The sequence below is a fragment of the Sitophilus oryzae genome, unplaced genomic scaffold (assembly GCF_002938485.1).
Source record: "Sitophilus oryzae breed Bouriz unplaced genomic scaffold, Soryzae_2.0 scaffold_1122_pilon_pilon, whole genome shotgun sequence".
Lineage (NCBI taxonomy): Eukaryota > Metazoa > Arthropoda > Insecta > Coleoptera > Curculionidae > Sitophilus > Sitophilus oryzae.
In genome coordinates, this window is record NW_022145752.1 from 77501 (window position 1) to 93329 (window position 15829).

General features: G+C 30.2%; 1 protein-coding gene across 4 annotated transcripts in view; it reads right to left on the bottom strand.

Moving 5' to 3' along the window:
* The window catches only part of LOC115886062 (leucine-rich repeats and immunoglobulin-like domains protein 2), a 194227-nt gene that overhangs the window by 72134 nt on the left and 106264 nt on the right, over positions 1-15829 (bottom strand). The window contains exons 1-2 of one of the 4 annotated variants that reach the window (XM_030905109.1): positions 13998-14455; positions 8312-8472 (exon numbers count right to left, since the gene is read on the bottom strand). In XM_030905109.1, coding sequence (XP_030760969.1) covers positions 8312-8401 — 90 coding nt within the window. In that variant the 5' untranslated portion in view covers positions 8402-8472; positions 13998-14455. Of the gene's footprint in view, positions 1-8311; positions 8477-13997; positions 14456-15829 lie in introns of those variants that run through there. The other 3 variants (XM_030905101.1, XM_030905118.1, XM_030905093.1) reach the window with 3 other exon arrangements.

Here is a 15829-nt window from a genome sequence, read left to right on the forward strand (position 1 = left end):
ATTACAATGTTTTTTATTTAAAAAACGGCCAAGTTTCCGAAAAACGCTTAAACACGTATATTTTATTTTGTTTTTTACATATTTTAAGATTTTTTAAAAATGTATACAGGATGTTTCAAAAAATCTGGTCATTGATTAATCACAATTCTGCTTAAAACGCTTGACGTAAAAAGCTGATTTTTGGAAAACGGAGTGACTTTAAGGTGTAGAGGTTCGACAAGAAGGGATTTTTCGAAGCTTGAATTCTAAGGGGGTAAAACCACCCCTCAAATATTACCAAGTTATATAATAATATCGCCATATTATTTTTTCTCGTGCTGACATAAATGTGAGAAAATTTTATCCAGTTTGTATGTTAATGCAAATTCTTGCTTTGCTTTATCATCACCATTACAAATGATTAATTCGACGCGAACGAAGTCGCTGGTACACGCTAGTTTAATATAATTTGCTGATGGTTTGGTAAGTATGTTACTATTTCCTACAAAGTCCGAATATTTATGGGTCCTTGCTAATTAATATCCCAAACCTATACTCTAACCTGAAAATACCATTCGACTAGGAGAGAGCTTATCCATGTCGAAGCCAAAGCTCGCTAGCTGGTCCCATAAAGCTGACAAATGTGCTTTTCCGTAGAGGAAGGTTGCGGAAATCGGAAAGGCATCGATCGGGAATGAGACCGACATTGTTTGCAGGCCGGAGACAAATTGCTCGTTGTTCTGTCGTATTGTTTCCGAGCGGAGAAATAACAGATATGTATGTGGATGCAGCCAGACCAAGAATTGATATTGAGTTTTATTTTTGTTCTAAATAAAATCAAAATTTTATAAAATGCTACTTTGGAGTTTTGGGATTTTTATGTTTGCTCGAGTTAAATTTGATGTTATGCCCTAAGGTTCGGGTTTAAAAAAATAAAAGAAATATGATAAATAAATTAATTATTATAATTAATACTAAATAAATTAATTATTATTTACATCAACAAAACTCACCTTCTTAACAGCACTTAAGGGGCATAAAGGGCCATTACTACCGCTTTCAAGTTCAAAATATTCTAAAATTTCGATTTCGTGAGTAGTTAAAAATTGTTAAGTAATTACTGTTGTGTTTGTTGTCTAGTTTTTAACAATTTTTATTTCTGTAGGAATCTACGTTCACGGTAAGACCTTTTATTTTGACATTTTATCTTTTTGATTTTAACTGACTGTTTTTTATGTACTTAAAGAGACTTGAAAAAGACATACACTGTCGAAACGTCGTCATAAAAATAAAATAATGAACAAAATCTAGTGACATCTTTGCAGCCCCAACGACCTAAAGCCAAGAATAAAAAGAAAAAAAATATATTTATATTTTTATAGCTTACAAAACATTCACGATTACTTGTTGTCTTGTTTTTCATGTTTTCTTTAAAATGTTTCTGATTTAAGAAACAATGGCTGCATGATAAGTTTAAACGGTACTAAAAAGTGATTCTATTTAGTTAATGAAATTTATTTACCTTTACCCATTGCTTTTGGATGTAAATACAAAATATTATTACAAATTTTAGAAATTAAATGATAATTTCACTCGAACTTCCAATATTTGCTTGATTTCTGTCACATAAGTGACATTTATTGACAAACAAAACTAGAAAAACCAACCTTCTCGCGCTGCGCTGGTTAGTTTTGTGACAGTTATACCTCAATTTTTCAGGAACCGTATTCCGTAATAATAAAACTTTCAGGAAACCGATAGAAACGGAACATAAAACCATCAGCAACGGAATACATCCTTAGATACTAAATTTCGTTTTTTTTTCTGAAAAAAAAGCTATAAGAGTGAGCCACTTGTAAAAAATACCCGATATAAACATTTCAACTTTCACGTAGGCGTCGATTTAATCTCAATTCAGGTTGCCAAATTCATATTCTAAACCATTCGTTATCTTCAAAGCTATATATTCCCAAAATTTACTCCCATGCGCCATCTTTCTATAGCATCCACAACTTTCTTTATCTATACACTCCAATCTAAAGCTATGTAATTTTCAAACGTTTTAGGGGATGAATCCAAGGCACCCTTCGTCTGCCTACGGGGTCCTTTATCTTCCAAGACAAAGACGCAAATGGGAATATAAACAATTTGTTACATGTGCTTGATATCAGGAGGAATAAATTACTTTGTAGGGAGTTCTGTGTTTGAGTAAAGAGCTCTATATTGTTTCATCTCACAAGGAGGTTCGTTTCACCCTGAGTTTCTTCTAAGGCGGCGCACATACGGTTATTTATATCCCGTAGGACGACAAAAATCAAATTTCTGTTGATTCCAAAAAAGCATGCCGTTTATACATAAGTATTTTTTATTAGTCAGTACATCCGAATTTGAAAACATTTTAATTTTATTTGTGATATTGCAAGTTATAGTGCTGTTTGAAGACAGACCTTTCTCCATATTATTTTAAAGATATTAAAATTGTGATTGAACTGTTATTAAAAAATCGGTGTGGGTTTTATGATGGTATTGTTGAAAACACTTTATAATGGATTTTGAGGCTTCAGGTCTGCAGATCTTAAATGCATTATTGCAATAATTTACGGTGGCTACAAGTTCGAAAAATCTAGATTTTGGTAAAGGTGTTTAAAAAATTATTATTTTGATAAATATAAATTTAAGAAGAGGTACAAAAAAAGTTCCACCGAGTACCGTTAATATTTTACGTTCAAAATTTTACTTAATTCTTAAAATTTTACTATACAAAAAATTAGCTATCCCAATTGAGCATTTTTCCAGAAAAGTCACCAGGTAGTCGTGACGATCCTGGCCTGACATTACTATGTGCAAATAGAGAGAAATTATTTCTGGTGCTGCAAGGAGAACAAATATTTAAATTATCTTCTTCAAAATGCAAATAATGAATCTTAAACTATGTAAAAGACAAATTTGGTGGCCGAATTGACCTACCTTTGAACTTCAAAAAGCAATTGAAAGATGCGGTGAAGGTTTTTGTGTCCAAATTGCTTTATAGATAAAAAGCGTGTAGAACGTTTCCAAATAGATTTTTGAAAAGAAATACTCACGGGCTAAAAGGGAGTTTCAAGCTGCCTCAAATTACTCATACTGATTGATTTACTCATACTCATACTGGATAAAAAGGACTGGCAAAATCAAAAAAGGGCAGGCCAAAAAAGCCCTTTGAAAGAAGTGCTGCAGAGAGACGTCAACACAGCTTGCTTCGGCGGATAAAGAATTGTCTCGGGCTCCATAATATCTTTTTATCGAAAAACGACAAAAAAACGAAAACCTGTTGTCCAAGATGTCATAAGGATGTTACATCTCCCCGATAATTTTGCTGAAGTGCCAAAGGACAGAGGTGATGATATTAATGATGACGAAACAGAAGATAGCGATGAGTCAGAATGATTCTTGAGTTACATCGTTTTTTTCAAATTTTTACTCTTTCCATGTATATTTCCAGTAAATCTATGATTTTAATTATTACTTAGAATATGAAACTATTAATTTTTCAGTAGAAAATATTTTTGTCGTCCTAAAGTAGACAATTTGCCGTATGTGCGGCGGTTACATTGTAGAAAAATAAAGTAAAGAGCTTTTTTAGGCTAGCCGCACAGTGGAAGCGTCAACATACGAATTTGGAGAAGTAGTAGTATTTAACTTATACAGGGTTGTTCACCACATACGACACGGAGTATTGTAGCTAAACGACTAGATTTTTACAAATTGTAAGTTTTGGGTTCGTTGAAGGACTATGAGAGCTACAATCTAAAAATATTTTTACAAGATACAGAGTGTCCCAAATAAATAAAAAATATCTAAGTTGTATTTTTTTAAATGGAACACCCTGTATATTATTACATTTTTAGTTTCTACGATTAAAATAAAGGTAAATTTGATTAAGGTTTATTACACTTAAACCTCACCGTTTTTGAAATATTTTCAATTTTGTGAAATTGCAGTAAAAATTTTAAGGCTTCATTTCTCCAAGGGCATCAAAGTTTTTAATACTAAATATTTACTGAAGTTTATTTATTGATCAGTAATTGTGTTGCAATAATAAAAATAATACTACCTTATACAGAGTGTCTAAAAATTTATTTTAAATAATTTATAGCTTTAAACGCCAATAACTTGTTTAATTTAAATGGAACGCCCTGTATATTTTAGGAGAATCAGATGCACAATTTAATTGTCTATCAAATTGTATTATACCATTTTTACCTATCCCTTCAAGTTTTCGTAGAAAATGCATCTTCTTATAATTTAGACCTCATTCATCAATATACCCATGGAATATTGACATTTTATTATTGATACCCATGGAATATTGACATCATATATTGACATTCTAGTAATAGTATCGTTTTGCTAAAAACAATAATGTTGTATGCAAAAAGAAAACTATTTAAATCTTTATAAAAGAGTATACCATTAATTAAATATAGCACCATTATTTCCATATACTAATTAATTACATACTTAATTGTATTCGTTAATAAATTATTCTAAATAAATGTGGATTTGAGTCAGAAATAAATATAATAATAAGTTATGAAAATGAAAGTCTCTGTTGTTATAAATAAGCATTTATTAAAAAATGAAATATCATTTTTAAGGTGTTACTTTTTATCACACTGTCTAATACCCATACAAAATTCAGTTTTTTTAGTATTTGGAACAATTATTATTAATCAATGCAGTCAGTTAATGTAGTTTGAATACTGGAATCATATTAATTGGTCCTTTTTAACAAATATTTAAACAGTTTTTTTTATTTTTTAATGAAATAAACGAATTATATCCACAATATTAGTATCTGTACTCTTTAAAAATTTGGTACATCTTTAAAAATAATCTAAAATGTCAATATTCCATGGGTATATTGATAAATAAATTCTAAATTACAAGAAAATGCATTTTCTACGGAAACTTAAAGAGATAGGTAAAAAATGGTATAATATAATTTGATAGACAATTAAATTGTGCATCTGATTCTCGTAAAATATACAGGGTGTTCAGAAAACTTCTATCTATTTCTGTATTGTAACGGAATTTAAAATTATTTCTTTATTTTCGAGTAAATTTAGTCCAAACATAAGGTATATTTTCTTATTGTTTGACCATCAAAATCTTATAAATAAAGAAGTTAACTAAAAATGTGCTAGAATACCGACATAGTATAATCCTTTATCTTTAATTTCCTTCTTCATTTGTGTAAAAATACCTAGCCAGTTTAGTGAAATGGGCTTTTAAAGTGTTTTGGTGTATGGTATAAACTGGTGTTTTATTTTTCCATATCTATATTCTTTTTATAGCATTCCATTTTATTTATTTTTTTTGTATTTTTAAATTGCAAAAATATTTTCGAACAACAGGCTGGATTTTGATGTCGGGCTTTCATAAAATTTATAAAAGCAAAAATTCTCGTTGACGTCCCGAATTAATATTTATTGATTTTATTTGTTTCGATAAATAATTCGTTTCTGTTCCCATTTTGTATTTTTATTCGAAAATGTATTCCGATTTCTGCTATTTTCAATTATCCCCGTTGCCTGTTTCTTTCTTTCTCTGCCAGACCGACCGAGCGCATTTTAACAAATTACTTTTCGAAATATAAATCTCTAATATTATTATATTTTATTTTATAATAAAGGGCTGACGTTTATAAATCTCAATTAACGAAATGAGTATGAACTTTTAGATTAAAATCGGTTCATTATCTTGTCAATTTTAATCCCCTTTGTTTTGTTTAGTTTATCGTCTGTCATTTTGAGTTCCCTTCTCAAATCTACTTGTTTTTGTTTATAAGCCTTTGAGAATTTAATACTATAATGTACTACAGTATTTTATCAAATAAGAATCAGATAAGGCCATATACAAACCAAGCGACAGGACATCAGCATCCAAGCCAAAGTGTGTTTGCATTTTGGGAAACATGTTTCAGAGCTATCGTAACCCTTCCAGGTGCATAACCCAACACATGCATTTAAATAGATGGCGGCATCTTCAAATGACATGTTGCTTCGTCTGTACTGGACCTTATGGATCTCTAAACATTTTCCACTGGCGAGTAGCCTCGCTTGTTTAGCGTTTGGTCACAAATTACCTATAACAGATGCGAAAGAAAGCGACTGCATCGGAAACCGCTCGGCAAACCCGACACGCCTATTGAGTGGTGTAAATACACCAGTCGTTTAGTCCGGAAACCTATGCTGTGTCGTATTCGCTTGCTGGAATGACATAGTGCGTGGTTATACTTTTGAACTGTTATTTCTAAGTTTTGGTAATTTATATATCTTATTTAAAATGGGATGCAAATGTGTTTATTTATAAAGAAAAAAAAATATTTATAGTATAAAAAATTAATTTATTTAACAAAATTTAATTAAAAATGTGACAAAATAGTTACCTTTCTATTGGTTCTATCGGACTTTTTTCAACTATATAAATCTTTATTTGTAAACTTTAATACATCAAATATTTTCAATCTAATAAATCATTTAATGATGTAAATAAGAGGAAATTTCTCACATGGGTGGTCAAATTTTATAGTTTTCACTCGAGTTTTCATTATATCAAACAGCCTCTGAGAAATGTTTTCAACTCAAAATGCCTTTAATTATGTTTGACTACATCATTAAAAAGGGTCTTCAAATACATCAATGTGATATTTGTCTAAAATTTGCGAAAGAATCCGAATCTCTGGATAACTCGAAATTATTTACCCATTTAAAAGCCTTTGATCATGAAAATGGAAAAATTTGTTAATTTTATTTACAGGCTGGAAAAATTATTTATATTAAATTTTGATGAGTTTTGCACTGAAGAAAACATTCAGAGGCTGTTTGATATAATGAAAACTATAGAATTTGACCACCTATGTGAGAAATTTCCTCTTATTTATATCATTAAATTATTTATTAGATTGAAAATATTTTATGCATTAAAGTTTACAAAAAATAAAGATTTATATAGTCGAAAAAAGTCCGATAGAACTAATAGAAATGTAACTATTTTGTCACATCTTTAATTAAATTTTGTTAAATAAATTAATTTTTTATACTATAAATATCTTTTTTTTCCTAATCTCCGACGAGCTGATATAATATGACGAGCAATCTATTAAATTACTGTGAGATTATACAGAAAAGTCCACAGACTTCGAGGCATAGAAAAATCAAGTCCATTTAGCGTGTGTCCTAATTTTGACAAGTTTTCAAAAATGACAGTTTTGTTTAGACTGACGTTTAATTTCACCTGACTTCTCGGTGAATTATTTCTTTTTATGGGGGTACATAAAATCTAAAATTTACGGCCATGAAGAAATTCAAAACTTGGAGCAGTTAAGGCAGAAAATATTTAATGCCTTTGACACTGTCACCCCTGATATGTTATCCAATGTGAGGAGGGTTTTATGATCGTTTGGGTTATTGTTTAATGCAAGAGGGAGGCACTTTTGAACAATTTTTGCAATTTTTAAATTTCATTATCCTGTTTTTTTTACCGTTTACCCATTACCTACCTTGACGAACATGGAAAAACGAAGGTCCTTTCAGGACCACAAATATTTTGATTGAGAAAATTGGTAACTTTTTTTGGATTAAAAACAAAAGTTGATAATATAATACCAATTTAAAAGTGTTTTGGTAGTTTTAATACACACTATGATATAAAATTTATTATTATTATAATGTACATTATTAATACTATTGTTCATTCGAAATGGCATTAAGGCCCAATTGCAACAATGATTTAAATTTTTCTTAAAGATAAGTAGAGCTTAGAATGAGCTGTTTTTATATTTACTTTAATATTCACCTTAAATGAGGAAATTTGACTGATACAATTTTTGAATTTGAATTGTTTTTAATGATACTAACAATTTTAGTTCAATTTTTAATAAAATTTATTTAATATTAATAGAAATCCAAGAGATTTGAAACCTCTTTTAGCGATTTATAACATTCTCAAATGAATTACAGGTGCCCTTATTTTCTATGAAAATTACACAGCTTTTTTCATAGTCGCTGCAGTTGCTATAGCTATAAAAAACTAATTTTTAAGGTGTGAAAATTGCGACACACGCTAAATGGACTTGATTTTTCGTATGTCTCGAAGTCTGTGGACCTTTTTGTATGCCTCGATAACATATTGGTGCAGATTATTTTCACCCAAACAATACATTGATGCGGATTGTCTATGAACTCTTTCTGAAGGTCACAGAAACCTCAACGCGTAATTCGGTGTTCTTTCGCATCTGTTGTAGTTAATTTGTGGTTTGGTGTATGGTATTTTTAATGTTAGTGCTTACCTCTGTTGTGACCAAGGCGCACAATGCCGCTACACAAATGGCCAAGGTCCAGCCTCTGACTGACCGCGACCACGCCCATACCCTGGCCATTACGTCACGCACCCAGCGGGCGCTAAGCCATCATTGCCTGAGGCTGTGGGCCCTGCTCATGCACACGATCTCTATCTGAAACAAACAACACAAATAGTCTTTAAATATACAGGGTTGTTCACCACATACGACACGGAGTATTGTAGCTAAACGATGAGATTTTTACAAATTTTAAGTCTTGGGTTCGATGAAGGACTATTAGAAGATACAGAGTGTCCCAAATAAGTAAAAAATATCAAAGTTGTATTTTTTTAAATGGAACACCCTGTATATTATTGCATTTTTAGTTTCTACGATTAAAATAAAGGTAAATTTGATTAAGGTTTATTATACTTAAACCTTACCGTTTTTGAAATATTTACAATTTTGTGAAATTGCAGTAAAAATTTTAAGGCTTCATTCCTCCAAGGGTACCAAAGTTTTTAATACTAAATATTTACTGAAGTTTATTTATTGATCAGTTATTGTGTTGCAATAATAAAAATAATACTACCTTATACAGAGTGTCTAAAAATTTATTTTAAATAATTATTACCTTCAAACGGCAATAACGTGTTTAAGTTAAATGGAACACCCTATATATTTTACGAGAATCAGATGCACAATTTAATTGTCTATCAAATTATATTATACCATTTTTTACCTACCTCTTTAAGTTTCCGTAGAAAATGCATTTTCTTGTAATTTAGATTTTATTTATCAATATACCCATGGAATATTGACATTTTAGATTATTTTTAAAGATGTACCAAATTTTTAAAGAGTACAGATACTAATATTTTGGATATAATTCGTTTATTTCATTAAAAAATAAAAAAAACTGTTTAAATATTTGTTAAAGAGGGCCAATTAATATGATTCCAGTATTCAAACTGCATTAACTGACTGCATTGATTAATAATAATTGTTCCAAATACTAAAAAAACTGAATTTTGTATGGGTATTAGACAGTGTGATAAAAAGTAACACCTTAAAAATGATATTTCATTTTTTAATAAATGCTTATTTATAACAACAGAGACTTTAATTTTGACAACTTATTATTATATTGATTTCTGACTCAAATCCACATTTATTTAGAATAATTTATTAACGAATACAATTAAGTATGTAATTAATTAGTATACGGGCGGAAATAATGGTGCTATATTTAATTAATGGTATACTCTTTTATAAAGATTTAAATAGATTTCTTTTTGCATACAACATTATTGTTTTTAGCAAAACGATAATGTTACTAGAATGTCAATATATGATGTCAATATTCCATGGGTATATTGATGAATGAGGTCTAAATTATAAGAAAATGCATTTTCTACGAAAACTTGAAGGGATAGGTAAAAATGGTATAATACAGTTTGATAGACAATTAAATTGTGCATCTGATTCTCATAAAATATACAGAGCGTTCCATTTAAATTAAACAAGTTATTGGCGTTTAAAGCTATAAATTATTTAAAATAAATTTTTAGACACTCTGTATAAGGTAGTATTATTTTTATTATTGCAACACAATAACTGATCAATAAATAAACTTCAGTAAATATTTAGTATTAAAAACTTTGGTACCCTTGGAGGAATGAAGCCTTAAAATTTTTACTGCAATTTCACAAAATTGAAAATATTTCAAAAACGGTAAGGTTTAAGTGTAATAAACCTTAATCAAATTTACCTTTATTTTAATCGTAGAAACTAAAAATGTAATAATATACAGGGTGTTCTATTTAAAAAAATACAACTTTTACAACAATATTTTTTACTTATTTGGGACACTCTGTATCTTGTAAATTATTTTCAAATTGTACCTCTAATAGTCCTTCATCGAACCCAAAATTTGAAATTTGTAAAAATATAATCGTTTAGCTACAATACTCCGTGTTGTATGTGGTGAACAACCCTGTATAAACATTAATAGTAATGAGTATTGTAGCACATTTATTTGAATTAGTACCGTATGACCGAAAAAAAAACGTCATCAAAAACGACTGGGGAGTGACAAGGAATGCAAAAAATCTGTTTGTATTTGTAGGTATTTTTGCAGCATGTCCCCGGATTGTCTTTACAAGAGGAACATATTTTTTTATTATTGACATTTTGAAAAGAATGCATTCTTGATGGGCCGTCTGGCTGCCGGTAGACTACTGCGGTTTACTACTGCGTATCACATCTGTAGAGGGTATCCCATTTTCGTGTGTTTTATGGGATATCTCGTTTATGAATAGACATACAATGATGCGATTCTCAAATTATTTTGCTACTTTTTTATGAACCTAAATACGCTACACATATGTTTGTCCTAGCCTCCTTAGTTCCTGAAATACAGGGCTAACTTGTGATGCGCAGTAGTGAACAGATGTTAAAACAGATACGATGCGCAGTAGTAAACGCAACAGCTTTCTTAAAATTCTCTCTCGAAAACGTTGTTAGCTCTTACTATAAGTAGAACAGCGAAATCGTTATGGAAATGAAAATATAAATGACATCTCATGAACGGAGGCATGAAAATGCAATAAAATAAAAACTGCGTAATTTTCTAACCAATCGAAATTTTTAAATTCAAACAAGGAAATTAATATCGTATCATCGTATCGTCGGATAACGGATGCATGAAAACCAAGCTTTATACTTTTCCAAATTTCCCCAACGTTTTAGAGAAAATTAAGAAAAACACGAAAATATCTTTGAATTTTTTAAATATAGAAAGAGGAAGTCTTGGCCGTTCAATTATAACAAAAACTTTCTTGGGGATAACCCGGTCTGAAGGCATAAAATTAAAAATTGAATTTTTTTAAATAATTTTTGATTAAAACCACACTCTGTATGCTCTACTAGCTCGTAGAGAAAGCAGAGCACCTTAAATGCTTCCGAGAGCAACATTGTTGGCACAATGTCTTTTACGATCTCGAAATATTTAAAGAGCTCTCAAAGCTAGAGGGAACGTGCAGCATAAGTCATTAAAAAAAGGAAATATTACCCTGGAGATGTAATTCACTTGCATTTTATAACGTAATAACTCTTTCATGGGTTTTTAATTTTTGTTGCTTGGCTTTTCTTCAAAACAATGGAACAAAGTAGTGTATTAATTACGTTTAGTTCCTCTTTTTATTATACTTTCATTAATTTTTTTTTTCATAGTAACTGTTAAAATTGCCTTATATCTATCAAAAATAGTAGATAAAATAGTACTTTAACCGCAAGGGTAGATTAAATGATACTTTAACAGCAAGGATAGGTTAAAAACTTTTTTTTAATTTCTTATCGCACATTTTTTAATTGTTTCCATTTTTAAAAATTTTTGTATTCCTTTTCTCTCTCATATCGCTAAGAGACGTGGAAGGGAATATAGCAGATTTGTCGCAGTTGACCGGTCGACCCAATCAATACCTCTGTCAGTACTTAAAGTTCTAGGGAAAGGTGTACGTCATGCGTTCAGCTTCACGACTTAATTACGTCTCGTGAAACTTGATTTGTTTATTTATTAACGAGTCGTTGTAATTTTCCCTATAGCTTGAATTATTTTAAGTGCAAGCTAAAAACACTTGCATTTTTGGTAAAAATAAGTGGAATTGAGTGGGTGTTCGATAGTGGTTGCGCTATTAGAACTCTGAATTCAAAAATCGACATCTCGAAATCTATTAGAAATAATAGATTGTAGTTTTTTCAAGAACTTTGTTTAACGATAAACATTTTCTCCTAAAAATCCTAACTACTTTTATGTAGCATATCCTATACCTAATTTGAAATAAGATAGTTGAACCACGCCCAGATTTTTTGAAGCACTTTTTATATGCGAAATAGACCTTTTTGGCAAATTTATCCAAAACGACTTTCATTTGAGACAGTTTTCGGAAACGTCAAATAAAAAAGATAAAGGGGGTGTCAATGTATAAAAGAAAACCCTAAGTATACTAATCCAATCGAACTTTTATTCAAGATTGTGTGTCATTTGAATAAGTTGGGTCTCTAATAATACCAGACAATATGTGAATAATATTTTATTATTATATTTTAAATAAGTAACAATATTCTGAGACTTAAACAATGACGATTTCGAAAATAACAGAACTTATACCTATTAAAAATATCTAAATTTTATTTTACCACCTACTATTTACTGATATTTTGTTTTACAACAGCTGGAAGCAATGGTCACGAAGTGCACATTTTTAAATCTGAAAGAAAAATCCATTTCATTTAATTTAAAAAATTAGGTACTGTCAAAATTTGTCAATTTGTCAAAAAATGTCATTTGACATTTATGACATACCTCTTCGGAAATCTTGAGAAAAATTAAGTAACTTTATATTTCAAGTTCTTCTCTAGCTACTATAACAATTAATTTATGAGAAGTATCGACATAAAGGATCTTACTATACACATACGCATGGAGACATACGCTTCCAATAAGTTTAAAGTAGCGATTTTTTGCGATTTTTTTGACTTAACTTTTCTAAGATAGAATATATGCCACTATCAAAAAAACCTTAAATGATTATGTTCTACTTTGACCTTTACCTAGTTTTTATCCAAAAAATCAAAATAAAAGATCCTTTTTTACTTACCTTGACATTAAATTTACCGCAACCGGGAATCTACGTAAAACACATTATGACAATTTCACAATAATTATTGACAGCAAGCTAAGGTCGTCCGATTCAATTGTTATAATACTGTGTCACTTGAATGCAACGCCTACTATTTAAAAAATTGTAGAAAAAAGGCAGTTATTGACACAAATTAACTGAAAATGTAGGTTTTGCGCAAAGTTTGGTTACAGCCCCTCGAAAGAGACTCCGAATATGTTTTTTTGTTAGTTTTATGTGGTTTCCTCTTAACTAATATGTTTCCAATCTAATGTTATTGCCATAAATGCTAACTGTGGATGTTATTTTTTGCAACTTGGTTTGGACATATTGCCTACTGTGCGTCGCATTTCTCTTACTCCGACTTAATAAGATCCCTATGCGATTTACTTCCACATATGTAAATGCCGACCCAAAAGTAACAGTTGCCAGCACGGTATATAGGCTTTCGCCTATTTTATACTAATACAAAATGAAAGGCGGAACAGCAACTTCTTTGTTTTCAATACGCCTTCTTGGCTTTATTATATGATTGCGCTTTTTCTTTTTAAGTGCTGAATAGTCTTCTAGATAAAAACTTTTAGATGTCTGAATAATTTACTTGCAATTTTTTCGCGTCATTTTATATTCGAGTTTATAAGAAAAGTTTTTAGTCAGCAAGTCAGCTTTTATAATTTAATAACTTTGAACAGCATCGACAAGCTAATAATATACCGGTTCTGCCACAAAAATCTGCTGCTATTGGTTAAAAACGACGAATTTTTTCACCATATCATAACATTACAAAATATTAGAACTATTTCAAATAAAAATTTTCAAAATTTGGCAAGAAATCTTATTTTTTGCTATTTATTTGACAGTAACATTGATAAATATCTGTCAATGCAACAGCTTCCTTTTTTATGATATTTTTAATCCAATTCAAAACAAAATATAGATATAAAAGATATATAAACATATTAGTGATAAAGAATGAAGATACTATTAACTGTGTATTTTCTTTCTAAACTTACTTTAAAGATAAACACCCCGTATATAAACCAAACAAAGTTCATAAAAAATCTTATCAATGACCTTCACACTTCCAAGTCAACACGCACTTCTCTATAAGTCCTTAAAATTTACCACACTACACAGACACACATCACAAACAAATGTCCCAAATTCTACCGTAAATTCAAGCCACTTTTTTCAACCAAATCCGCTAAAAATGTATCGATTGATCAATCGCACACCGCTTAGCGTCTCCGCACCACTAATCTCTAGCCTATCAAGAAAAAAAAAACGTCACACACCAACACTATGTACATATATCGTTTACCGAGAATATTTATATAAATGGTTCGTATCCGGTCAGAGAGAATAATAAAAGAGATTCGAGATCGGCAACGGGCAGACCGTTTTGTACTTTAGATTTGGCCACTTGATTTAATTCCTTTATCTTTCCAGTGAGACACACCGCGTACTAGTGACTGTGAATCACAGATTGCTCTTGCTAGAAATTTTCTACCGTTGAAAATAAAGCGCTGATGAGGAAATAATATAATATAAACAGTAACTAAGATTATATATTATTAATCTCTGGTATACAGCATACACCATCGGACAAAAGTAGAGCAACACGTCAAGAAATATTTGCAAATCGCGATTTTTTAATTATACATGCATGATAATGTATACAAATACAATAAATTTAAAAACTACGAAGTAGGCTATGAGTATCGATGACAACAAGAATTTTTACTAACAAAACAAATGAATTTATTTTGACGTTTAGTTTTAAATGCTTAATAGCAACGCGTCAAAAGTAGAGCAACATTCAGATAATTCATTCCAAAGAAGGGTTTTAGCAAAAGTACAGCCCAAAATAATTCTATACTATACTACTCTATACTCTCTTTTTTTTCTCAGGTAAGATTTCGACAGACGATGACAGAAGAAGAGCAGATGACGTCCCATACCAATCTATTTATTTTACTAAAAAAAGTATCTAATAATTTTTAAGTTAACTATGGATGGATTTAAATATAAATCCGTCATACGTCGTCTCTTTTTGTGTTTAACCAGTTTTATTGGTTTATTTCAAAAATGACAGATCGTATTTCAACTTTATTGGTTTGACGGAACGATGAACGACAAACGGGCGCCGATGCGTATGAACTCGCTTTTAGATTTTTGACGCTTGTCAAAGTCTTGCCAAATTAAAGGTTATAATTTTGTGTCAACTTTTGTCAAATACCCTGCGTTTTGGAAGATGATGCATTTTGATTCGTGTTATTATGTGTGTTTTGTGTCTTTTGAAGTCAAGTGGAGGAAAAATCGAGTGAAAATTAACTGTAGACCCAGAGCACCAGTTTATGGTTAATACTCGCTGCCCAGGCAGAAAGTCTTATACACCAATAAAGTTACCATCAATAAAGTTTGTATACCATTTCGTCGTAGATAAGTGCATCTCGTATATGGTAGAAGGATAATACTAAACGCATACTACAAACTGGAGTAGCTGTAAAATATCGACATTACACGATAGGTAAATAATGAATTTTAGTACTGCAGAAAAATAATGTCAAAAGGTACTGGTTTAAAAAAATTAAGATTAAAGTTAATTAATCAACCTTTAAGGTATAAAATTTGGTAAGTGTTATTATTAATAAAATAGTTTGTTTTATTTATGTTGTTTTATTTATTCCTGTGGAATATTACAAATTCCAAATTTGTATTTGTACATAAGTTATATTGATAAATATAATCATAAATGCCGGAAGTTTCATGAAGCTTGGAAGTAAGCAATAGTTCTTTTTTATATTTTTTTGGTATGTGGTGTCTTGTTCTTATTTGTTTTGTA